Source organism: Bos grunniens, chromosome 18 (genome assembly GCF_055505025.1).
Source record: "Bos grunniens cultivar Pamir isolate PY7600 chromosome 18, Bosgru_T2T1.0, whole genome shotgun sequence".
Lineage (NCBI taxonomy): Eukaryota > Metazoa > Chordata > Mammalia > Artiodactyla > Bovidae > Bos > Bos grunniens.
In genome coordinates this window covers 62,083,036-62,109,219 of record NC_141182.1, presented here as the reverse complement: position 1 = coordinate 62,109,219, position 26,184 = coordinate 62,083,036, and the positions used below count along the sequence as shown (strand labels likewise).

At 53.7% G+C, this 26,184-nt stretch overlaps 1 protein-coding gene across 2 annotated transcripts; it reads right to left on the bottom strand.

The window, feature by feature from the left end:
• Positions 1-88: 88 nt before the first annotated feature.
• CACNG8 (calcium voltage-gated channel auxiliary subunit gamma 8) lies at positions 89-24,106 on the bottom strand. Of its 2 annotated transcripts, XM_086349748.1 has the most exons (5): positions 22,797-24,106; positions 19,637-20,135; positions 9,566-9,649; positions 8,268-8,408; positions 89-6,406 (listed from the first exon to the last, which is right to left on the bottom strand). In XM_086349748.1, exons 2-5 carry the CDS (start codon positions 19,824-19,826, stop codon positions 5,643-5,645), a joined length of 1,179 nt encoding a protein of 392 aa, XP_086205874.1. In that variant the 5' UTR covers positions 19,827-20,135; positions 22,797-24,106; the 3' UTR covers positions 89-5,642. The 2 variants fall into 2 exon arrangements, with proteins under 2 accessions (XP_086205874.1, XP_086205875.1); XM_086349749.1 differs by lacking the exons at positions 9,566-9,649; positions 19,637-20,135; positions 22,797-24,106 and adding an exon at positions 8,905-9,328.
• Positions 24,107-26,184: the final 2,078 nt, after the last annotated feature.

The window sequence follows — 26,184 nt, the reverse complement described above, 5'->3', positions numbered from 1 at the left end:
CACGCTGGGGGCCTCTGCTCCCCAGGAGGGAGAAAGGGCAGGCCTCAGGCAGCAGCTGGTGCCCGGGGCATGGGATCCAGAGTCGCAGTCCTCTTCACCGAGTTTATTAGACGGGGCACCCCCGGGGGACCGTCCATGCAGTTCCAGCTCCCCCGGGGACAGGACGGGACAGCCGTGTGGAGTGGCAGCGGGGACGGATCATCACCCCACTCCCGCCCTCAGCCCCTTGGGGACCGCCCAGTGGGACCCACCTCTCCCCAGCTCCTTCGCCCCTGGCTGGCCGCTCCCGCCGACCCCGTGCACCCTCAGCCTCTCTGTCCACCCTGTGCCGCTTCCGTTGGGGCACCCATTGCCCTGGGATGTGATTCCGATCGTGGGCATGTGTGTCCGAGCCTTGGGCAGGGCTCGAGTGCCAGAGGAACCATCTCACCATCCTCAGCACCGCCCAGTCCAAACTGCAGTCCAAGGGAAGCCTTAGGAAGTGTGCATGGGTGATCTGAATGAATGAATGAGCAGATGGACGGGTGAAGGGAGATAGTGACACACAAACATCCAATCCCAAGCTAGGGAAGCCCCCCCAACTTCAGAGCACACCTCCCCCTGCATTTGATGGATTGCACTGCCTGTCTGTGGATCTGAGCTCCCAGCACTGAGATTGTGTGGCCTGCTGTCTGGAAGGCCTCAGGGACTGTTTCTTAAATGAATGAGTGAAGCTTGTTCTTTCCCTCACCTCGCGGGTATTCCCAGGCCTTGGCAGGACCCAGAGGGGAACCTGAGAAGGTGCCCGGTGCTGGCAGCAACGTGAGATGGGAGCTGGGCTGGGTGACACCCACTGGCGTCTCCATTCTGAGAAACCAGACACCCTCCTGCAGCATCTCTGCCCTGCCTCTGTGCTCCCCTCCCGGCCCAGGTCTCCCCATCGTTCAGTCTGGCCTGCAGCCATGACTCCATCCTTTCAGTGTGCATTTGTCTTCCTTCCATCTGCCCGTCTGCCTCCCTTCCTACTTCTCCTTTCATAGAAAGGGTATGAACTTTCTTGGGCAGGAAAGTTCTTGACAGTTTCATACCAAAAGGATGACCTCGCCTCCGATCCCCTCCACCTCCCCTCCATGAGTCTCTTCCTTCCCCTCGCTCAAGCAGGACTCCAGTCCCCACCACTGCATGGTGATGACTGCGTGTCAAGGTCAAGGTCATGTTATCTAACCCATGGCCACTTTGCTCTACAAATCCTTTCCTGGTTCTCAGTAGCATTTGGCTGGTTGCCAACTTCAAGGTCTCTGCCTACTTCACGATCACTCTTTGCCTCTTTAAGTATATCCTCCTTCCTCCTACCCCCATGGAGATGTCCCCCCACCCTAAGGTCTTGGCCAGGGTCCTTTCTGTATCCTTCACACTCATCTCCTAGGTCACCTCATCCAGTCCTGGGGCTTTAAACATGCTGTCTCCTCTCTGCTGACATTTCCAAAACTTAGATTTCCAACCACGACTTCTCCCCCAAGCTTCAGTCTCCAATATCCAACTGGCTACCTGATACCTCGGCTTGGATGTCTCATAGGCATCTCAGATTGTCTTGTCCCAGGGAGGTTGCTTGGCTCCTCCTAATCCCTTCTCCCCCAGTGACCCCCTTCCAGGCAGCACAGAACAGCACCGCCCAGGCTTCACAGATCCAGTTAAAAGAGTTCCCCTCTTTCCCTTTTTCTTTGGTTTTTCTTTCCCTCTTCTGTTACAGCCAGTTCACAGCCACCACCATAGACCCTGCCTCCACAATCCCATGCCCTGTTCCTCCGCATTGGTCCAGGCCACCATCAGCCTCAACTGGAAAAGGATGACACCCTCTTAACTCCTTTCTCCCACCTTCACTCCTAAATCTCTTCTCAGCAAGCAATGTGGGTCTGTTACTTCATTTTTAAATAAAAATAGGGGCTGTCATTCTTATGCTCATCCCACTGAATCTAGAGTGAAATTCAGATTTCCTCCCAGAGCTACGAGCCCCCACACAACGGCCCCCAGCCCACGCTTCCGAGCTCAGCCTAATTTGCTCACCCTTCTTCCTCTGCCCTCCATGGGGTCTCCTTGAAAATGGGTAGCTTTCTCAGAACTCTGAGTCACTGCTTGGCCGGAATGTTTGGCAGTGCCTTTCCTTCTCACAACCCTTGCTACCTTTGCAGTGGGTTCTTCCTGAGGTTCCTCATCTGAAGTCACCATGTCCTGCTTCACATTTTTTTTTTAAGACACACCTTGTGGCTTGTGGGAATCTCAGTTCTCTGACCAGGGATTGAGCCCCGGCCATGGCGTGGAAAGCTTGGAATCCTAACCACTGGACCACCAGGGAATTCTCTTTCCGGCTTCATTTTAGAAACACTTCTCCGTAACTGAAATTTCGTATTGTTTCTTGTGTGTCTCTCCTGTGAGTTCCAGGACAGTAAAAGCCCTGGCCATCTGTTCCCTTGCACATCCCCTGCACCTAGACTGGCCTAGAAGAGGTGGGCACTCAATAACTATTTCTTGAATACTGAAACAAACCAAAGAAATGGATTGTCCCTACACCCTAAGCATGTTTCTGAATCCCCACCTTTCTTTCTGGGCACATCCTTGCATCTTTCTCCCTCCATCTGTGTGTGTGTGTGTATATATATATTTGCTTTTCTGAGACTTCTCTGTCCTGACTTGTACATCGTTGTGTCGGCCCCTCCCCGGCCCCTTTTCCTCTCCTTTCTGGATCACTGTCTTTGTTTCCTCTGTCCCTGTAACTCACTCAGTTTTGGCCTCTGTTGCCCTGATCTCTCCCACCCCCGCCATCTCTCTCCCTTCTGCCCATGCTCCACCTCTGTCTTGCTTTATGTTTGGCTTTTGAACACTAGAATCCAATACCCTCTAGCCAGCTCTGCTCCCCTTCTCCTACCAAATCTCTTTTAATGCCACCTCTTCCAGTCCTCTCTGTTTATCATCCCTACAGTAAGTGCGCCTCTGTCCTGTGAGTTGTATTTCTTTCCCCACGTTTCCCTGAATCTCTTTCCAACATGGCCCTCATCCAATTCCTCCCTGGTCCCCTGCCCATCGGTCTTTCTCGTCCACCACAGGGACTCCAGAGGGAAATTCCCAACTCTCAGTTGTGGTCCCGTCCCTCCTCTGTTCTACCTGCTTTCTGCTGCTCCATGTTATCAAGAGAGAAGCTGGTGGAGCCTGGCACATTGCCAACCACTTCCCCCTCATCTGTGTCCAGGTCTGCCTTCCCACCAGGCTGGGAGCCCCTGGAGGGCAGGGCAGGCTCTGAATCCTCCCTGCTCCCCCCAGTATCGCTGAGCACAGAACCTGCCACAAGGGCCGGGGGTCTTGGGAAATACTTGCTGAGCAAATGAAGGGAAATGCAGTGAGTGCTTTCCCTTCTGTGTCCTCAGTGACCTTCAAATCCATCCTTCCACCTTCTCTACCCCCAGCCCTTTCCCAGCTCAACTGCCATCCTGTCTTATCTATTTCACAGCATCGACATTCTATCCTCTCCTTTCCCACGTCCCAGGTGGTTCCTTCTGACACTCATGTCTCAATCTGCTCTTCACCTGCTCCAAACTCTCCTGTGTTTCCCATCACCCTCAGAATAAAGTCCAAACTCACCAGCCCGGAACCCTAGCGCATTTAGACTCTGGCTTCTAGCTGCTTCTCTAGTCTCACCGCCCACCCCTACCCTGACCTTTTGCACCCTAAAAGGAGGAGTCCTGACCCCAGGACATCATGCTCTTTCAATCCCCTGCCCCACCCCACCCCACTTGTCGTTCTTCTGCCATGAAAGCTTTCCTTACTCATCCTTTGGAAACCCAGGCTGGGCCTGAGGTTCTCCAGGAAGTTTCCCTGAGGACTGCCTACTCCTGGCACTTGGCCACTCTCTCTTCTTCTCTGGTCAAGGTGCCCATCCTGGTCCCTGTTACTGCACCGAAAATCACCCTACTTGGACTCTGGCTTTTGACTCCTCCTCGAGAGCAGCTCTGGGGATCCTGATTCTAGCACACTGCCTGGTTCAGAAATGTCAAGGAGTGAATGAATGGCTGAATTAATGAATGAGTGAAACATGAATCTCTAAGTCCTAGTGTTTTTCTTGCCCACCAAACACCAGGCCTGTGCTTCAGTCTTGTGTAATTATCTGCTCCCTCCCAGCACTGTGAGTTTGAAGTGTCAGTGCCTGTATTTAATCCTTATTTCGGCGCGTCTCTGCCTCTCACTCTCATCTCTGAGTTCCCACCTCCCATCGTTCATGTTATGATCCTGTTTAAAGCCACTCTGTGGTTCCCCGCTGCCCTCGGGTTAAAATTTAAACTCTTCCCTGGAGAAGAAAATGGCAACCCACTTAAGTATTCTTGCCTGGAGAATCCCGTGGATAGAGGGGCCTGGTAGGGTACAGTCCATGGGGTCGCAAGAGTTGGACATGACCTAGTGACTGAACCACCACCAATCTTTGCCACTTTGGCCACAGGAGAAAAAATTCACTTTCTAAGATTCCTTTTCCATAAATATTTTAAAATACATTTTTAAATATTAAAAAAAAAAAAAAAACTCTTGACCTAACCTACAAAGTCCCGGGGCCGTCTGGCCCTGTCTACATTTCCAGTCTCATCTTGTTCCACCTCCATCTGGCTCAGTACATACCTGTCAGCCCTTTCTGGAAGCTCTTCCTGCCCCAGGGCCTTTGCATATGTTGTTCTCTGGCTAGGACACTTCCCTCCAGCTTCACCTGACTGGCTTCTTATCATCCTTTCAGTGTTACCTGGTTTATCCTTTCCTTTTAAACTGGGTTAGCCTCCCTGCAGGAGGATTTTGTAGCACTTCAGGTTTCTCTTTTGTCCCAACTGTAACTTATTATTGTGTATGCAATTCTTTGATTAGTGTCTGTCTCATGCACAAGATGTAAACACTATGAAGACGTTGGGGAAGTCTGACTTCCTCCCTTCTGTAGACTCAGCATTCAGCACAATGTTTGGCACTGAAGTACACAAATAAATTGCTGGTAATGAATGATGGAGTCTGTCTCTGGGCCTGTTTATGTTTCCTCCCCAGCCACCATCCTATTACATAGCAGGTGCTTTTGAAAACCTTGTGGAATGATGAACGAAGAAGTGAATGAACGCCCACGCCCATCCCACCTCATTGTGCCTCTCTGCATCCCTTTGGTCTTTCTGTCTCTTTATATAGAGCATATATATATAGTTTGTAGGTATAACTCTATATTCGTGTGTTATGGGCCCCTCTCCAGGAGTTGGGCTGGGCTGGGAGTCCTTCCCTGAGCCCCGCCCCCACATGCACACAGCAAAACATTAAAAAGAAAACATCTCAAAACTGCAAAAAACACCACAGCCCTCCCCCCTCCCCCCCAACCCCACAAAAAAATAAAACACAACGCTCGCTCCCAACGGCCCCCTCCCTTCCCTTCCCTTCCCCCTCCCTCAGGGTCCCTGATTCAGAGGGTGGGGGGATGTTCCCCCACAGCCGGGTGGGCGGGGGTAGGGCGGGGAGGGGGCGCGGGGGAAGGCCGAGCAGTCTCCAGCGCGCTCACGGGGAAGGAGGGGGGCGCCCCCGACTCCCGGCAGCCTCGTTGCACGCGCGCCCGCGCACGCGCCCCGGACACGCCCCCCTCCGCGCCCCCAGGCGCGCCCCTACACGGGCGTGGTTTTCCTGTTGAGCGTGTTGGTGTTGGAGGCGCCGGCCTCCTTGGCTAGGGTCCCGGGGGCGGGCGCGGCGGGGGCGGGTGGGGCGGGCGCGGGCGCGGCTGGCGGCCCGGTGACCGTGACCGTGACGCCGCCGCCCGCCTCCTTGGGGAAGGCATTGTGCAGCGTGAGGAAGCCGGGCGCCCCCGCGCGGTCCCGCTCCGCGCCCGCCCCGCCGCCGCCGCCGCCGCCTCCCGCCCCCCCCGCACTCCCGGCCGCCCCGCCGTACGCCCCGCCGCTGGCACCGGCGCTCGCCAGCCCCGCGGCCACGCTGCCCTTGGACGGGTCGCGGCTGAGCGTATACATGGAGATGTCCGTGGAGGCGAAGCCCGGGCCCCCGGCGCCGCCGGGAGACGCGTCCCGCGAAGGCGACGGCTCACTGGAGCGGGAGCTAGAGCGGGAGCGGCGGCGGTAGCGGAAGCGGTAACTGGGCAGACGGAGGATGGCCGAGGGGCCGCTCCCGCCACTGCCGCCCGCGCCCCCGCCGGCCTTGAGCAGGTCCGAGCGAGACTGGCAGTGCGCCTCGCGGCTGCGCTCGATGTAAATGTTGACGGCCAGCACGCCGATCACCTCGGCCAGGATGAACGACAGCCCGCCGAAGTAGAAGGACCAGCCGTATGAGTAGTGGTTCTTCTTCTCCTCGTCCCGCTTCGGGCCCGGCTCGCCCGCGTTGGCCGAGATGTACACGATCACCCCGATGATGTTGCTCAGGCCTGGGCGGGGACGGTCAGACGGGAGCCTTGAGGCAGTCCCTGGCCCCGCCCCCACCCTTGGCTCCGCCCCCGGTCTAGGCCCCGCCCTACTCTGGCCTAAGCTCCACCCACAATGGCCTAGGCCCCGCCCCAGCCTAAGCTCCACCCCTGATGGTCTATGCCCCGCCCTGCTTTGGCCTAAGCTCCACCCATGGCGGCCTAGGCCCCGCCCCCTGGCCTAAACTCCACGCGTGATGGTGTAGTTGGCACCCCATTCTGGTCTAAGCTCCACCCACTATGGTCTAGATCCCACCCCCAAATGGTCCATATACCACACTGAGCATTTAGGCCCCAACCAGTGTTGATCTATGCTCGGCCTGACATGGTCCAAGCTCTTTCCAGATGGCCTAAATTCCTCCCCAGCTGGCTCAGGCCCCACCTTAAGTGAAAGTGAAGTCGCTCGGTCGTGTCCGACTCTTTGCGACCCCATGGACTGTAGCCTACCAGGCTCCTCCCTCCATGGGATTCTCCAGGCAAGAGTACTGGAGTGGGTTGCCATTTCCTTCTCCAGGGGATCTTCCCGACCCAGAGATCGAACCCGGGTCTCCTAAATTCCAGGCAGACGCTTTAACCTCTGAGCCACCAGGGAAGCCCACGGCCCCAAATCTTGCTTCGGATGGTCCACCATCCCTGGCTAATTCAGGTCCTAGTCTGTTGTTCTAAAGCTCACTCTAGCTGATCTAAACGCTGCCCTAGTTGGTCCAGGGCCCACCCTAGATGGTTCAGGCTTACCCTTAGTGGTCCAGATCCCTCCGGGAAGACCCAAGCCCTGCCCTAGACAGTCTTAACTCCTGCCCAGATGGTCCAGGCCCTTCCCTGGCTGGCCTAAACTCTGCCCTTGATAAGATGACCCAGGCCCTATACTGATTGGTCTAACTCCCCCCTAACTTTATAAATGTTGGCCTCACCCTCGACTCGTTTTAAGTCTGTTAATAAGGTAATCCCGTTGACTCTCTAGACCCCCACTCTGGTTGATCTGAACTCTCTCATGATTATCATCTATTCTAGGCCTTCCTCTTGGTAGCCTTACTAGAGCAGGAAAGAGGGGGACACAACTTAGAAACTAGACAATCTAGTCTAAGCCCCACCTCCAGCTTGCTAAGCTCCGCCCCCTGAGTATCGAGGCCAGACTTCCCTAGGCCCAGTTTGTAGTTAGCCCCGCCTTTCAAATCCTCCAAGCCCCGCCCCTGCAGGTCACATCCTTCTCTGAAAACATCCCCTGCTATTTATGCTGAACCCTCCTCCTCTTCAGGATTCCACCGCTTTGAGAAGACTGTATGTTCCGGAATGGCCCAGTACTACTCACGTCGAGTAGGAGGGGGGTCTTGCCCCTTTAAAAAGCCGTGCCTCACTACCTAGTTGGCCTGGAAACTTTCTCAGGACCCGCCCCTTCTTAGATACCCCGGAGCCCACAAGGTCCGGCCCCCCAGGGCAGGCTCCTCCCCACCTGCGTTCAAATCACTTTCTCTCCCTCTTCCCCCAGGTCCTCCCGATCCTCAAGACCTCAGTTCAGCCTCAAGCCCCCCTCTCCCAGGTTCCTTCCCTTCCATCTCCTGGACCGCCGGCTTTGAAATCTGAACTCCTGGAATCCCGGATTACGCGGTAGACACCTGTCTGAGCTGGGTTCATTCCCCGAGAATACGGCGGGAAGGCTACACCTCCCTCGCCCAGCGGGTGGCGATGGAGCTTGGGATAGAGCCTAGGAAGGCTCTGGGCCCCAGGGAGCGCCCCGGCAAGGTGGCTTTGCAGGCGCGCCCGCGCGCACACACACAGACACACGTGCGCGCGCGCAGGTGGGCCGCCCCCTCCCTCTGCCTCTCACCTGCTGCCACGAACAGGATCCCTGCTCCCAGGATGATGTTCCTCTTCGATTTGTAGACTCGGGAGGCCGCCACGCACACGCCCCCGAGCAGCAGCAGGATGGCGCTGAGGATGGGGAAGATGCTGGAGGCCCGGACGACCCCTGGAGAGAGACAGGAGAGGGGCGGGGGGTGGGGAGGGAACCAGGGCGTCAGTCACGGCCGCCTGCGCCCCTGGGGCCCCGCGCCTCCTGTGTGCCTTGTCCCCCTTCTCTCGCGCTGGTTCTCCCATTCCTCCCCTCTGCCCGTGTTCTGGTTCTTTTCTGTCTCACTTTGTCTCGTCTTTAAAATTTCTCTCTTTAGCGATCTGATGGCCCCCCCCCCTCTCTTTTTCTTCGTCCTTTTCTTTCTTCCTCTGTGTTTCTCCTGGCATATTTTTTCTGCCCTTTAATTTTTCTAACCACTCTCCCTCTCTTCCACCCCACCCACCCCGCCTCTGAACGCCTCTATTTCCCTTGTGGACCATCTCCCTCTCTTTTTCCTTCTCGCAAGCGCGTTCCCTTCCTCTCTTCTGCGCCTTTTCCCCTTTCTCCAGATCCTTCTTTCCATCACATCTCTAAATCCCGCTCTCCCTCCCACCCCTCGTCCGCCTGGCTTCACCTCTCTCCGGGTCTCTCTTCTCTCTTCCCCTGCCCCCTCCATCGCTCCCTCTCCCGTTCTCTTCTTTTTCTCCTGTCTCTTCTCTCCTCCCTTTTCTGCCTTGCTTCATCCGTAGCTCTGGGTTTCCCTTCTCTTCCCCCCTTTCTCCTCCCTCTCTCTCTCTCTGCAGTCCTTTCCACTCTCCCCCAAACCCCAGGCAACCAGATTCTGCGATTTCTGAGTCCGGCTGAGGCCGCAGCCAATCCCAACTCAGGGTTTGCCGCGTTCTCGGGGTAGCTACCAATCGCACCGCGGGCTTCCCCAGCCAACTCCCGGGAGTGGCCAGGCCGCGCCGCAGATTGCCTCTCGGGCCCAGAGTGCGGTTGGCCAATCCGGGCCCGGAGAGGGACAACCAGTCACGGCCCGGAGTACCCAGGCCGGCACGGCAGCCAATCAGCTCCGGGGATCCCCCGTCTGCCCGCCCCGAGGTGAGAGGAGGGGGCGGGAGAGGGCCCACTGAGCCAATCGGAGGCCAGAGGATCTCGGTATCTTGGCTTGGCTTGGCTGACAAGCTCATCTCGGCGCGTCGATCTAAGCGTGGGAGCACAGCCCTCTCTCCCCTCCCACGTGCCCGAGCCCAGCAGCACCCCCCCACACAACTCCGCCCCAGACCCCCACGTACGGAGCAGATACTCCGCGCTGTCATGGTCGTAGTCCGTGTCCTCCGGGAAATGGTTGATCTTCACGCAGACGCCTCTTTTCAACCCTGGAGGGGAATGGGGGGCGGGGGGTGATGGTGGTGGGCACTTAACAGTTGGGGAACTCTGGGTGAGAAAAGACAACCCCCCCTTTCCTCAAACCCCTTCTCTTTCTGGGCTGATTGGGAGACAGGAAATACTGGCTCCTGAACGTGTCTGCGCACCTGGGACAAACCTTCAAACTCCCTGGCCTCAGTTTCCCAACCAGGTTTTAAAACAAGGACAAAGGAAAACATCCAACACTCACTAAAAGGCCACAGGGACCTTTGCCCTGTAACCTGGACGGGGACAGTCTCTCCGGCCTCTGTTTCCCCCTCTGTAAGAAAGAAGGTGTTGGTTTCAGTGATGTCAAGGACCCTTCAACTCGAAACCCGTTGAAAATACGTGGGAAAACAGAGAGGCAACAGAGGACGAAAAGGACTCCATTTCCCGTGTGTGTGTGTGTGTGTGTGTGTGTGTGTTAGTCACTTAGTTGTGTCCGACTCTTTGTGACCCCATGGACTATAATCTACCAGGCTCCTTGGTCCTTGGGATTCTCCAGGCAAGAATACTGGAGTGGGTTGCCATTTCCTTCTCCAGGGGATCTTCTCAACCCAGGGATCGAACCCAGATTTCCCGCATTGCAGGCAAGACGCTTTACCGTCTGAGCCGCCCATGAGGCCCTATGAAGCCTTGAGTCCCCATGGAGGAGAGAGCAGCCCCAGTGGATCAGTGGGGTGGTCGTCTCTTCAATCCTCTGTTTGGGGAGTAGGGTTTCCCCCTCTTTCGGCGCCCAGCACCTGAAGTCCTCAGGGAGGCGATGAAGCGGTTGGAACAAGCCAAGGCAAGCTAGGGGTGAGGTATGCCTCCAGGGGTCCTGCAGTCAGAGCCCCCTCCTTCCTCCCAGAACACGCATCCTTACATAGCTGGAGACTGGTATATAAATCAGTATAAAGACACTTTGTTTCCTCAATTCTCCAGGCACCTTCCCATCTCCAGGCCTCTGCCCAGTGCTTTGGAACACTGCTCACATTCTTCCTGGAGAAGAATTTAACCCTTGCAAGAGAGCAGCGCCCGGGCACCTGCTTGAGGAAGATTTCCTTCACAAAGACCCCTCCCACCCATTCTGGGTGGGGTAGCCGCTTTTTTTTTTTTTTTTTTAAGCACGCATTGGGTTGCTTTATGATCTTCTTCTTCAGCACGCTGGGAGTTCCTGAATGGAGGTGGGGAGGGGGGATGGGGTCTGATTCCTTCGTGTGTCTCTAGCATTGCCTGGCACCAAAGGAGGTGTCGAGAAATAAGTGTTGAAAGAATTAGATTATGAACCATAAGGATAGCAGAAGGGGAGGTTTGAGGCAGAAGATGACAGGGAAAGAAATACAGGTAAAGGAAAGGATTGGAAAGAAGGACTATAAGGCAGTGAATAATTCCACTAAGCGCTAACATTTGTTAAGCGCTTCTGAGGTAGATTAACTCATCCAGAGCTCCCAGGAGACCCATGAAATAGATAATGGTATTGGTGTCGTGCAGTGGCCGAACGTTAAGAACTGGAGTCGCGCTGTTTGATAATGAAGCCTGAATCCATCATGTCCTTACACCACATCCTTGTTGGCCTTATTTGGACTAGTTTGCTTCCGTCCCTTTTCCTATAACATGGGGCGTACTAGGATGCACCTCCCCAGTTGTTACGAGGGTTGAATCCAGGTACAGAGATTTAGCACTTTGCTGGGAACACAATTGAGTGTTCCGTTGATACCACGTCATACACCCATTGTCCAGATGAGGAAACAGAGGCATAGAAAGGGTTCTTTGATTCATAGCTGATGGGTGGTGGAAGCAGAATTCAAACACACATCAGTTTGCTCCCACTGGAATCTAAGCCTGTAGGTGTCCCAACATCTAGAAGAATGCCTAGAGCATCAGCAATGCTTGATATTTGCATATAAGAATGGTTGAATGGGCAAGAAGTGCATGAAAAGATGGTCCATATAAACGAATCATTAGGGAAATGCAAGTGAAAACAACAATGAAATACTATCTCATAGATATGAGATACTATCCCATTCAGACGGCTACTGTAAACAAACAAAACAAAACAGAAAATAACCAGTGTTGGTGAGGATGTGGAGAAATTGGAACCTGTCTGCACTGTTGGTGGAAAAGTAAACTGGTTCGGTCTCTATGGACAATAGGATGGAGGGTCCTCAAAAAATTAAAAACAAAATTACTATGAAAGTGAAGGCGCTTGGTCTTTGCAACCCCATGGACTGTAGCCCTCCAGGCCCCTCCATCCATGGGGTTTTCCAAGCAAGAATACTGGAGTGGGTTGCCATTTTCTTCTCGAGGGTATCTACCCGACCCATGGACTGAACTCAGGTCTCCCACATTGCGGGCAGACTCTTTACCCTCTGAGCCACCAGGGAATCCCATAATTCTTCTGTTTTAGGTTTTGGTTTATTTGGCCAGGAGGCATATGGGATCTTAGCTGCAACTCCACCTCTGGGTATATACGAAAAAGAATTGAGAGCAAGGTCTCTAATATACAAATATATCCATTTTTGTAGCAGCATTATTCACAACAGCCAAAAGCAATCTAAGTGTTCATCAACGCACGAACCGATAAACAAAGTGTGGCATATGGATAGAATGGAATATTGTCCAGCCTTTTAAAAACAACGGAATTCTGACACATGCCACAACCTGGATGAACCTTGAAGACATGCAAAGTGTAATAAGTCAGTCACACAAATACAAACACTATATGATTCTACTCATATGAGGTGTCTAAAGCAGTCAAATTCAGAGACAGAAAGAATGATGGTTGCCAGGGGCTGGGAGTGGGGAAGAATGGGTAGAGTTTCAATTCTGCACAATGAAAAGTATTTTGGAGCTTGGTACACAATGTAAATATACTTAACACTGCTGAACTGTGCTTTTAAAATGGGTTAAGATGATATATTTTACGTTATGTGCATTTTACTACACTTAAAAAAAAAAGCAATTGAATGAGTGAATGAAGATATATCTTGTGGGAGCAAATGCTTACCCAACAGCACATTCACTATGGTCTGGTAGGCGGGTTCAAGTTCTCTCTTTCTTGAATGGGATCATAGTGCTTTTCTCAAAACATGAATGATAATTCAGTGAGATTGAGCATGGAAAGTAGACAGCATGCAGACTCTCTCCACAGACTAGTTATGCTGTAAGTAATAATAACTAGTACTTTGTTGTTTTTATTTAATCACTAAGTCGTGGCTGACTCCTTGTGATCCCATGGACTGTACCCACCAGGCTCCTCTGTCCAAGGGATTTCCCAGGCAAGAATACTGGAGTGGGTTGCCATTCCCTTCTCCAGGGGATCTTCCTGACCCAGGAATGGAACCCGTGTCTCCTGCATTGCAGGTAGATTCTTAACCACTGAATCACCTGGGAGGTCCACTTAACTAGTATAAAACTTACTGAGGGCTAACCACACGCCAGACACCACTCCAAGCATTTGACAGCTGTTAACACTCTCATAAGAGGACTGGATGGCATCACTAATTCAATGGACTTGAACTTGGGCAAACTCTGTGAGATGGTGAGGGACGGGGAGGCCTGGCATGCTGCAGTCCATGGGGTCACAAAGGGTCGTATACAACTTGGTGACTGAACAATACCCTCATCATGGATGACCAACCCTAAGGATATCAGGAAATAATAGCACCCCTGCAAATTTCCCTGGTAGCTCAGACGGTAAAGTGTCTGCCTACAATGCAGGAGACCCGGGTTCGATCCCTGGGTCAGGAAGATCTCCTGGAGAAGGGAATGGCAACCCACTCTAGTATTCTTGCCTGAAGAATCCCACGGACGGAGGAGCACGGTAGGCTACAGTTCATGGGGTAGCAAAGAGATGGACACGACTGAGCGACTTCACTTCACTGCATTATAGGTGAGGAAACTGAGGCGTAAGTTGCTCAATCCCATGTGGAAGTTAAATCATGATGAGGAGAGTTTGGACCTCAGAGGTGAGCTGTCTGCTTGTTCGTTTGTTTGGGCTACACTGTGCAGCTTGTGGGATCTTAGGTCCCTGACCGGGGATCGAACCCCTGTCCCCTGCAGTGGAAGCAGGGAGTCCTAACCACTGCACTGCCAGGGAATTCCCAGAAGCCAGCATCTTTAGGGAAGCAGAGCACAGTGGTTATGGTAGCCACAAGCTCAGGCTTTGAAAGTGTATTCTCTGGCTCCGCATACCAGGACAGTCACTTCCCAGTTGTGTGGCTTTGGGGTTTTGAATACCTCTGAGCTTCAGCTTCCTGGCTTGGAAAATGAGGATGGTGATATGACCAGATAAGGTTTGATAAGTGCTCACTCCGCATATGTGTGGGGCTTCCCACCTGGCGCCATGGTTAAAGAACCGCCTGCCAATGCAGGAGACATAAGAGATGCAGGTTCCATCCTTGAGTCGGAAAGATCCCCTGGAGGTGGGCAAGGCAACTCACTGCAGTATCCTGGGCTGGAGAATCCCATGAAAAGAGGAGCCTGGCGGGCTACAGTTGACCGGGTCGCAAAGAGTTGGACACACTGAAGCGACTTAGCACGCACACGCCGTGAAACACAGGAGTTAAAGAGCAGAAAATCTGGGGGTTATGTGGCTTGCCTCAGCATATTATCCAACCGCCTGGTCCGGGAGCTCTGTGTGTGTAGGAATGGTGGTAATGCAAACCAGCACATCCCCGAGGGCCCGCAGAGCACAGACCCGGGCAGGCCTGGGAGTGAAGCCCTGCGCACTGCGGCGAGGACCCCTGCAGACACGTGCACTGCCCCCCGCATGTTGGGTGGCCGTGTAGCTGACTCACTTCCCCTTTCTGGCCATCAGCTTCCTGCTCTGACAAACTCTCATGAAAATAATACCTTCCCTCCTGGAGCAATTGGGAGGATTCAATGAGATAATAAGGCCTGCAAAGTGCTGAGCACAGGGGCCTTCAATAGGCTGCTAGAGTAAATTGGGCTGTAGGTCCAAATTCTGGGCGCTGAGATTCCTGAGAAGGGGGTTAGACCCATCTGGATGCCCCCAGCCCCAGGAGGTTGGTTCTGAAAGGTGGCAGTTGAGATGAAGCGTGAGCCTAAAATATGCATTGGATTTCAGATTCATATGAAGAAAAAAGCATCATATTTCATTAATATTTGTTATATTGCTCACATATAAAATAATATTTTGGCTATGCTTGGTTAAATAAAATCGATTACTAACCTTTATATTAATATATTGTATAATTGCATTTATTAAATTCGACTCATTGAACCTTCCCTTTGTACTTGTTTTAATGTCACTTAGTGTTGTTGTTTAATCACTCAGTCGTGTCCAACTCTTTGTGACCCCGTGGACTGTAGACCGCCAGGATCCTCTGTCTGTGGGCTTCTCCAGTCAAGAATACTAGAGTGTGTTACCATTTCCTTCTCTAGAGGGTTTTCCCAACCCAGGGATGAACCCACGTCTCCTACATTGGCAGGCAGATTCTTTACCACTGAACCACTAGGGAAGCCCTTTAATGTCACTAGTAGAAAGCTACAGTCCATGGGGTGGCAGAGTCCGAGAGGACTGAGCGAGTCAGCAAAGCACACAGCACAGAAACATTTAAGTTATAGAAGCAGCTTGTGTGATGTTTCTGTTGGGCAGTGCTGGCTGGAGGGATGGGACTTCCGGGTTATCGAGGAGGGGAGATCCAGGGATGGGTCACCCAAATTCCTAATAATAAGAACAGAGTAGAAGCTACACAGTCTAGCCTTTACACTGTGTCTACTGGCCTTCTGAATGTAATAACTCACTGGGCTCCCTCCGTAGCCCTGTAGGTTAGGGGTTATTATAACGCCCATCTCACTGATGGTGAAAAGCAGCAGAGACGTTGAACATATGGCTCAAGATCACGTTTCCGTGCCTGGCAGGCAGGAGGTAACCCAATGAGTTCTGTTCCAGAGTCTGAGTCTCCATCACCACTTCCTACTGCGTTTCTCAGAGACACTTGGTAGGAGACAGGATGAGACCCAAGGATTCCCTGGGGGACAGCACCTTCTGAGGACTGCAGCCCCAGGGGAACACTTTCTACACTCCCGGATCCTTGAATAGGATGGAGGCTGGTGGATGTGCTGACTTAGGAAACAAAACAGACACGGACTCCAGTGCTGACTCGATGGCCTGTTAGCTGTGTGACCTTGGGAAAGTTGCTTCCCTTCTCTGAGCCCTAAGCTTTCGTTTTCGGAGATGGGGGTAACGGTCGTAAACAGTGCGCAGGGTTACTGTGAGAATCCAGTGGCACACGAATGATGACTAAGTAACAATAAAGCCGACCTGCCTTTAACCCGTCCTTAAGTCATTTCCTTTGTCTCCGGGGACCCCACTTAGCCCGTTATTTCCCCCTAACCTCTGTGGTCTTTCCTTTCTCAGCTCCCTTTGCTGGCTCTTCTCATCTGTCTGATTGTCTTTGAATACTGGACTAGCTCAGTCGTTGGCCCTTCAACTAATCTTTGTGCATATTTCTGTCTCTGCTCATCCATCCACATGCCATGACCCACCGCTCCCCCAGCCCAGACATCCCCCTGAACCCTGGCCTCATACATCTTATCACTAATGTCTTAGATTGGGGGGTTAGCAAACTACGGCCCAAAGGCCAAACCCAGTGAAGAGTAGGTTTTACTTATTAAAAAAAAAAAAAAAAGATTGAAAAACTGTCAAGGAAGACTCTCGTGGTATGAGAAAATGATATAGAATTCAAATGTCAGTGCCCGTAAAGGAAGTTTAATTGGAACCCAGCCACACTCATCCACTCACGCATTGTCTCTGGTTGTTTTTAGTAGTGGTGACAGAGATCACACGCCCCACAAAGCCTAAAAAATTGACTGTGCGGCGCTTTGTGGGTCCTCTCCTATGCGGACTCCTGTCTTAGACATTATCACCAGCAGGCACCCCCAATTTAACATTTTCAAACCTGAGCTCATGATAGCCCTCCTTACGATAAATTAGGGCTTCCCTGGCGGCTCAGACAGTCAAGAATCTGCCTACCGATGCGGGAGACACGGGTTCGATCCCTGGGTCCTGAAGATCCCCTGGAGAAAGAAGGGAATGACTACCCACTCCAGTATTCTTGCCTGGAGAATCCCATGGACAGAGGAGCCTGGTGGGCTACAGACCATGGGGTTACAAAGAGTCGGGCATGACTGAGCGACTGAACAACTGAGAGAAAGTAAGACAAATACATAAAATACCAACTGTTTCAACGGATAAATACCCTCTGCCTCCACCCCTACCACATTGTCCAGGGCTCAGGCCACAGACTTCAAGCAGTGACTCTCACTAGGGGCTGTTTAATCCTAGTCCAGAGACAGTGATTTTGGTGGCCATGCTGATGGATGCTGCTGGTCTTTGGAGGCAGAGCCCGGGAATATTGCTAAACCTCCTACAACACAGAGGACCTTCCTTCCACCCGCCACCCACCACCACCCCCACCGGCCACTGCAATGCGGAATTATCCATCCCCCAAAAGGTCAACAAGGCTGAGGTTGGAAAACCCTGCTTTCAAGACATCCAACTCCTTTCTCTCACATCCTGCCACTGCCCCCAGCAGCAGTTCCTGCCTGCCCGCTGTAGCTGCAGAAGGTGTTCTCAATTCAAATCCCAATTCTATGTCTCCCACCCCAGATAAGCCAGCTCCTGTTTTCCCTTTTCCCTCCCGCTTCCCTCTCAGAGACATAGCACAGCGATCCCCTTAATCTTTCAGCCAACTCCTGTCATTCCTCTGCCCAGGAGGCTGCGATGGGAAAAGCAGATCACATCCCAGGACCAGAAAGTTCGTGCACCTTGCTGGCATCTCCTACTGCGTTCCTCCTGCACCGGCTCTGCCCTGGCCAGGTGGTGGGCCTCCCCTGGCACGGGGCACATTCCCATTGATGAGCTGGGTTCTACAGCCTAAAGCATTCCCCTCCAGAAGCCACATGGCTCCATCTTTGGGTCCATTCAGCCCACCCTTCAGATGTCACCCGCTAGGTCTCCTTTATCTCCAGTTTTTACAGCTTCACACTCTTGCCCCTAACACTTCCCATCCCCTCCTTTGCTCTTTTTCCTCCTTAGCACTCAGCTCCATCTAACAGCCTAAATGTTGTATTTACTCATCTTTCTTATCATCTGTCTCTCCTTCTAGAATGTAAGACACATAACAACAGGGATCTTTGTTGTTGCTGTTTTTCCTTGCACTGCAGCTGTAGCTCCAATATCAAGACTGGCGCCTGGCACATAGTAGAAACTCAATAAACAGTGGTTTTTGAAGGAGGGGATGAATACATGGAAATATGATTCACAGTACATTGTCCTGGGGCTTCCAAGAGGCAAGTCCCCACACACAGCTCTGTGCCTGATGCTTGGTCAGACCAGGGAATGAAGATGAAGTCAGATGCCCACACGAGGAAGAGAACTAACATCATGGGGAAATTGGACAGGTGTGAGGCAATAGGGAGCAGAGGTGACTGGGGAAAAGGAGACCCACATGCATGATCTGAAGAAGCAGCTGCTACTCGGATCTGGCCGACCAGGACTGCTGGACAACGCCAGCCCCATGTTATCATATCTTCCACTAGTTCAAAAGAAGCTGGAAATTGGATTCTCAACATGCAGTCTCCCTATTTTTAAATGTTGGCAACCGATGCTGATTGTGGTTTGGGTTTTAAACGCTCTGCACGCCAGACAAAGCATATCTGTAAATCCCATCCTTCAGACCCGAGTTCTCTTGGCTCTGCCCCCAGCCACAGCTGGGTGACCTTCAGTGAGTGGCTTAACTTCTCTGAGCCTCGGTTTCCTCATCCCCAACCAGAGGATAGCATCCCGCCCCTGCCAGGGGATTAAATAAGAAAATAACATTTCTGGCCTATTGAGAGCGCCCAGCAAAACAGAGGAGGAAACAATGGGGAAAAGAGAAGGATTAAAAAAAGAGAAGTGACGGATTGTGATCTTTTGGGCCCTGTACGGGGAAATTGGGGATTGGCTGGTTCCTTCTTCGAGTTGCAGACCAGGGCTGGTGAGGCTGGGGAGGTGAGCAGGTAGTCGCCATACCGGGGAAGGGGCACCGACACACAAGAGGACTGGGACTAAGGTGTCCTGCGTCCCAGCCCAGCACCTCCATGCCATATGGAAAGAAATGGCAAAGCTGAGAATGGGACGGAGGGGTTGCTAAGTGGGAGAGGGCTGGCCCAGGGGGAAAGTCGGGGTAGATAGGAGGCAGGGGGAACCGGCTGGGAGGGAGGCTGCAAGAGGGAAAGAGTGGGACCAGAGAAAGAGCGGAGATGGAAACTGGAAGAGGCACTGCCTCCGCTGCGAGAGGAAGAGGCCAAAGGGAGGCTGAGTGGGACTAAGGGGAAGCAGAGCCCCGGAAAGGGCCAGGGAAGACAAGGACCAGGGGCGGAAGAGGGGAGAGGAAGCCAGGACAAGACTCCCGGAAGACAAGCCCCCAGAAGCAAAGAGGAGGGGACCACGAGTTCCGTTCCTACGGGGTGTGATGTTTGAGGGGACAAACAGCCCACGTGGGGCCAGAGGGTCAAAGGGGATGAGGAAGGCGCTGGAAACGGGGTCATCCGAGGTCAGGGCGCTCAGAGCCAGGACGCAGGGAGCGACGATGCCACCGGCAAGGAGCATCAGGGGTGAGAGGGCAGGAGGGCGGGAAAATAGAGGGTGCCAGCGTTGGGGTCCAGGCTGAGGGGGTCCCCTAGTAGAGGGAGGCCGGACCCCCGGAGGGGTGGGAGGGAGAGAGGAGGGGGCGCTTTCCCCGCGAAGGGAGGGAAGAGGAAAAGGCTCAAGGGGCCCTGCTGAGTGATGGAGAGGCGAGCAGGAGGGGGGCGGGGGGAGGTTCAGGCGAGGGTCAAGACCCAGAGAAGGGTGGGAAGCCAAGGGTGAGGGGTGGCGGGGCGGCGGCCAGGCAGGAGCAGCGGGGGGCGAAGAGCCACCCAGGGTGGAGGCCGCGGGAGACTCGGGGGGCGGGGGCGCGGGGCCCTACCTTCCAGGCAGCAGATCCTCCAGAGGCCCGAGTGCGTGAGGCCGCCGGGGTCCTTCTTCTCCGCGGCGCCGCCGCCCCCGCCGCGCTGGGGGGGCCCGTCGTCGCCGCCGGCGCCCGCCGTGAGGTTGGTGGTGTTGCAGATGAAGGCGCGCGTGTAGAGCCAGTAGTCGGTGCTAATGGCGATGGTCATGAGGCCGAAGGCCGCGAAGGCGCCCACCGTCGTCAGCAGCACCTGCACCCCCTTCTCGCACCAGAGGCCCCGCTCCTCGTTCCAGCGCTTCAGCGACTCCAGCTTGACCACGGGCAGCCGGGGGGCCGCGGGCCACCACCGGGGCAGCGGGGGCGGGGCCGTGCCGGCGGCTGGTGGGGGGCACAGCGCAGGCAGAAGTGGGGGGGCCCCCGAGGCGGAGGGCCGGGGAGAGGGGGTGGTGGCTGGGGAGGGGGCCGGCGAGGAGGAGGCTGCAGGCCGGGGACGGGGTCAGAGGGCCGCCATGGTCGCCTGCGAGTGGAGGGCAGGGGTAAGGCGAGAGAAGGATTAGACAGCGGCTCGCCTGGATACCGCCGCACCTGCACCCCTCCCCACGCTAAAAAAAAATCCCTACTGTTTCCTAGGTTGAAGAAACGCCTTCCAAGATGCTTACCTCTGCCTCCCTCGCCCTGAAAAACATTTCCCTGTGTCAAATAAAGTCTTCCCACTAACCTCCTTCTGAGAAAAAGCCACCCCCCATCCTTGCGTCCCTGCCAGTGGGTAGGACACTCTTCCAGGCCCCCCTGACTCCGCCCCCTGGTCTCATTGTCCCCCAACCCCAACACACACACAGTGAAACCATCCCTCACTCCCAGCCCCCAGAGCCTCCTCCTCCCAAGGAACCCCTGTCCTGCTCTTCATTTCTTACAAAATGTTCTCATAAAGTTCTCCCCCTTCCCTATCTTCCCCTGCAAGGCCCACCTCTTCACCTACCATGGCCTCTACTGAGGAAAAAGAAATCTCCCAATCTCCTTAGCTGGAGGGGGAAAAAAAAAAAAAGCCAACAACACAACAGAACCTAAATCTTCCCAACTGATCCTCACTGTTAGCACAACTCAGAAAAACACAGCTATCATCACTTCACCTCCACAGTCTCCTCTGTGTGGGAATCCCCCCTATCTCCACCCCACTCCCAACCCCAGGACTCAGTCTCTGGACCAGGGTTCTCAACCTTGATGGCACCTTGAAACCACCAGAGGACCTTGAAAGACATTGATGCTTGAGAAACTCCGATTTCACTGGTCTGGGGTGTATGTAGCCCCAAGCATCTAGTTTTTAGAAGCTCCCCAGGGGATTCTTTTAAACAATCCAACAGTGTTGGACTCTCTGGTTTAGAAGAATGACCCCCATCTCCATGACATCCCCCCTAACTGCCCCCACCTGACTCCCTTGGACCATCCTCCCATCCCCTACCACGTCTTGGACTCAAGGAAAACCCCCCATTCTCTCGTTTCCTTGTGGGAGTCTTCCGAAACGGATTAACTTAGACAAACTCATCATAGCCATCGCTTTCTCCTCCATTAAGAAAAATTTCCTCCGTGAGTTGCATGGCATTTTCTACTCACAGGAATCCCTTTCTCCAGACCCCAAACTCCTCTCCATTCAGAAATCTGCCAAGCTTGGACCTGTGAACTCTCAGCGGTAGAAGGAAATCCCCCAGCCCCTGCCGAGCATCCCCCCACTCTATTACCCTGCCCCCCCACCAGCTCGCCAGTAAGTCTGAGCCCTGTCTGTCATGCATGAGGATAAGCCCCATCAACTCCAGACCTCCCCAGCTCACTTTGACCTCCCACTCTCTCTTGAACTTACAAGAACCTCCTCCCCTCACCTCTACCCTGACTTTCACATCATGAAGAATCAATGCCATAAACTCCTGCCATCCTGCTCCACTCACTCTGGCTCCCAGCATCTCTTCTGCTCAAGAGAACCCCGTTCATGGCTCTCCAGCAACCCCCAACTCCCCTTCTTGGGAGCACCCCCAGACCTCCCCCTACTCTTTCACCTGTGCAGCAACATACGCTCGCTGTACATTTATTTTTCTTCCAAATTTAAAAAGCTCCCCTCCATAGATGGTGCCCCCCAGAAAAATCTGATCCCTAAGATTACTACTCTTTTTCAAGCAGGAATGATTTCCCACTCAGCACCCCCGCAAGTGTCCGTTCACGTTCCTCTCCCACAGCACCCCACCACCATGCCCCCTGGCCCTGCCTCTTCCATCCCACTCCAGGCATACATCCCTTAGCTGCTCCCACCACTCACTTTCCTACACTTCTTTCCCCAAACCCCTATTCCAGTTAAGAACCTGGAAGCCTTAGGGGAGGGGAGGGGGGAACCAACCCCATACTGGGTCCCATATCAGGGTGACCTTGGCCTTTCCGCCCCCATCAGCTGGCCCTCACTGGGTCTGCTCCAAGGAGGGGTGTTGGAAAGGTTGTCTATGGGGGGGGTGTCTCCATGGCAACTGGGGCCCCACACGTGTGTTCTCTCCTCCCCTCCACTCCTGCCTGCCCACGCGCGGCCCCTGGCCCGGCCGATTCATCAGTGCCCTGGACGCTGTCATCCCCAGACACCTCCCTCCTCCCCCACCACCACCACTTCTCCTCACTTCTGGACCCTTCCCCTCTCTCCTCTCCGGAAAGATGCTGAGTTTACCCTCCTGTCCGCCTCTCGGCCTCTTCTCTCTGCATCTGTGCCCCTCACCACCGGCAGCATCACCTCCACTATCCTAGCAAATTCCTGCCTCCACCTGGGGTGAGGCTGTGACCCCGGGATGTACCCCTGCCCCTGCGGGGGCCCCCTAAAGCCCCCATCCCTGGGATAAGGAAGGGATGGAAAGAGGAGGCCACTCAGCGAAATTCTCCATCAAATCAAGATCGGAAGATCTTTTCATTTTGTCGATTTGGGGGGCAATTTGCTTGATTTTAGGGGTTCTTCCTTTCGTCCCCCTGTCAGCGGCAGCAAAGGAGGGAGCAGGGGACCCCCCAATTCGACAGCTCCGGTATATGAGAGGGGTCATCTTCCCCTCTGCCTCGGAAGGGGACCAGCTCCTTCCTCCAGAATTGGGAGGGGTGGTCACAGAGCCTTCCTTCTACACATCCACCCACCTCCGATTAATAAAAAGATCTGTCTCACCTCTGTTAACGATAGGTCAACTCTCCGATGCACTGGGGAGGGGACGTTGAGCCCCCTTGTCGGCAACCCCCCCAGAACAGCCCTTGGGGCTCCCAATTCTCACTGCTCCCCCTCCCCCAGCAGCGAGGGACCCAGGCGTCCGACCTGGTCGGGGGCGGTGATGAGGAGGTGGACGGGGGGAATGGGGGTGTTGAGCTGGGAGGGGAGGCTGGGGGCAGCTCTGAGCTCGGGCCCCTGAGGGAGAGGGGGTCGGGATGGGGAAAAAAAAAAAAAGGTGAAGAGACAATTTGGTTCTCGTGTCGCCGGGTAAAGTGCGGAGCTGGAGGACGAGAGAGGGAAGGAGGAGGGAGGGGGGAGGGGAGCCGCCGAGGATGGGGGAGCCACGGAGAGGAGATGGATGGGGGGGGAGGGAAGTGATGGGGGGCAGGGTCTGTTGGCAGGAGGAAGCTGGGGAAGAAGAGAGAGACCCAGAGAGGGAGGCAGAGAGACGGAGCCAGGAGAAGCGGAAAGAGAGAGACCCGGAGTCGGGGAAACAGAAATGGGGGAGGGAGAAAATTGGGGGAGGCAGCGGCTGGTAGCAGAAGGAAGTTGGAGAGGGAGACACACACACAGAGAGCGAAATACCCTGAGAGAGAAAGGGACAGAGGCAGAGACGGAAAGAGAGAAAGCCAGAGACGGGGGAGAGAAGCGGGTGGGGAAAGATTCTGGCGAGGGAGAGGATGGGGGGTCAGGATCTGGGTAGCAGGAGGAAAGAAGAGACAGAGAGAGTCATCCAGAGAGGGGGAGGAGAGACAGATGGGGGGAGACAGACAGAGAGAGACTGAGAGCATGAGGGAGAGAGATGGGGAGAGGAGGGGAGAGATGAAGCAGGAAGAGAAATTGGGGCTGGGGGCAACGGTCCCATAGAGAGAAGAACGCTAGAGAGAGAGAGAGGAGAGAGAGAACACGAAAGAAATTTAGGCAGGCGGGAGCTGAGTGGCAGAAAGTGTCTGGAGATAGAAAGGCAGGTGCAGAAGGGAAGAGAGAGACCCAGAGAGGGAGACAGATGGGGACAGACTGGGGCTGGGGGAGCGAGAGATCCAGGGAACGAGAGACAGAGGTAGAGACGGAAGAGGCATCCAAAAGAAGCCGGAGGAAAATAGAGGGGCCAGGCTCCATCGAACGGAGGAGGTCAGAGAGAAAGGCTTCCCCTGCCCCCGCCCCCGCCCGCGGCCCCAGCCTCTGCTCCCTACCCCCATCCCCATTTCAAAGCCACCACCCCACCCCCACTAGCCTCCATCTCTCCACAGCATCGCTTGCCGCCGCCACCGCCTCTTCCTGTCGTCATAGCAACAGGATCCAGGCGCCCAGCCAAGGCTGGCAGCGGCGGCCGGAAATGAGGGGAGGGCCTTTTAAAAAGGACCCCAGGAGCTCTCCCCTTTCCCCAAACCCAAGGAAAAGCTCCACCTCCCCGAGTCTCCCCACCATTCACCCCCCACCAAGTGGCAAGGGCAAAGAGCCGCTGAAAATAAAATTATATTCAATTTGCCAGGATCGGAAGCCTTTTAAGTTTCACCAATATCTTTTTTTTCTTCTTACCCCCTACCCACCCCTAGTTCAAAGAGTTAGATTCCCCCCAAGATAGGGATGGGAGTGAGGAGAAAAGTAGGATGTATGAAGCTTGAGTGGAAACAAGTTTTAAAGAAGTCTGTCTGGGGTTGGGTTGGAGGGCTATGTAACAGTTTTGAGATGCGTGGATTTGCAAGTTCTAGAACTAGCCAGTGGGTAGAAGGTGGGACAACTCAAGGTAGAAAATCTGAGATGAGGGTCAGAAAGTTTGGTTTGGGGATTCAAACCACAGAGCTGCCTGTAGCCACTGTGTGACCTTGGGCAAAACATTTCCTCTCTTCTAGACTCAGTTATAATGGGAGCAAAAACTCGCCTGCAATTAAACAGGAACACGGGTGAGAAAAGGTCTCTATAGGCTGCTCTAGACAAGCAGTGTTTCAAGACTGTGTTCGCGGAAATGGAATCAAAAGCTAAAAGCTCTTGTTTGTAGATATTTTGATGATGGCTCACTCTGACTGGTGTGAGGTGATACCTCATTGTAGTTTTGATCTGCCTTTCTCTAATAATTAGTGAAGTTGAGCATCTTTTCATGTGCCTCTTAAATGTCTTCTTTGGAGAAATGTCAGTTTAGATGGGAGCAAGGTCCGAAAGGGAGGGGATATATGTGTACATATAGCTGATTCACTTCTTTGTACAGCAGAAATTAACACAACACTGAAAAGCAACAATACCCCAGTTAAGAAAACAAAACACCAACTCAAAAACTAAAAGCTAGCCCTAGCCACAGACTTGGGCTAGCGAGTTTGCATACTGTCTCATGGAATCCTTGCTGAGTCCTTGCAGCGCGGGAGCTGATGTTCCCATATCGAAGATGAACAAACTGAGGCTCGGAGATGTGCAGTGATTTTCCCATGATCACCCGGGAAATACAAAGTCAGGTCTGGAGATGAAGCAGCCTCTTTGCAGGGAGTTGCTGTGACTGGTCAGCAAAAGGTGATGAACTTCAGAGCCGTGTAACCATTCCTGTGTTCTTCCTGTGTCAGCTCCTCCCTGCTGGTGGAGGTGGAGGGGGGTGGGATGGCCCTGGCAGAAGACAGAGAAACCCTGTGCTCCCCACACATCCGACTACCTCCCCCGAAGCAGCATCTCAGATTTCCACTGGAGTTTCACAGGTAAGTTTAAAAGGGGAGAGGGGCATTCTGACATCCTTGATGTAGAAGCAAAGAAACACCAGCCTCCAGGGAAGGGGCCTGGAACTCACCCATCTGAGAAACATTTGTTCAGCCTCGGTTCTTTCGTCAGGGAGGAGGAGAGAGACGTGGACAGCAATGGTAATAGATACGAATTGACTGCTGAAGGTTACAGATTCTAAATGATTTGCAGGCATGGACTAGGTTTTCTGGGTTCTCTTCTTAGCTCCCATTTTAAAGACGTGAAAACTGAGGCTGAGAGGTAAACACAGCCTGCAAATAGGAAGCGGTAACAATGGAAACACCGAGTCAAGTCTTCAGATTCCAGAAACTGTGATATTTTTCACTGCTTCTTGGTTCTTCGGCTGGAGTATGGGGGAGATGTTTATATCCTAACTGGGGGAACTATAAATAAGCAAAAATAGATACTTTGAAAGGGTGAAAACAACATGAAGATGATAAAGTAAGCCAGGGTTTCTAAACCTCAGAACTACTGACATTTGGGCTGGATGATTCTCTGTGATGGATGGGGGGAGGGGGCTACCCAGCATCCAGGGGACTCTACTCACTTAGGTGTCAGTAGCCAAAGATCGTAAATAAAAAGAATGCAGTCTGTTCCACCTCGAATCTTGCTTCTTACTGGAAGTCTT

What these genes read in the sequence shown, in the direction of transcription:
- CACNG8 (XM_086349748.1), bottom strand. Translation starts at nt 19,826, where the DNA reads ATGACCATCGCCATTAGCACCGACTACTGGCTCTACACGCGCGCCTTC. An exon ending in GAGGATCTGCTGCCTGGAAG is followed by an intron (nt 9,650 to 19,636) that starts GTAGGGCCCCGC and finishes ATTCCCCTCCAG; the next exon opens with GGTTGAAAAGAGGCGTCTGC. An exon ending in CAGCGCGGAGTATCTGCTCC is followed by an intron (nt 8,409 to 9,565) that starts GTACGTGGGGGT and finishes GTCTCTCTCCAG; the next exon opens with GGGTCGTCCGGGCCTCCAGC.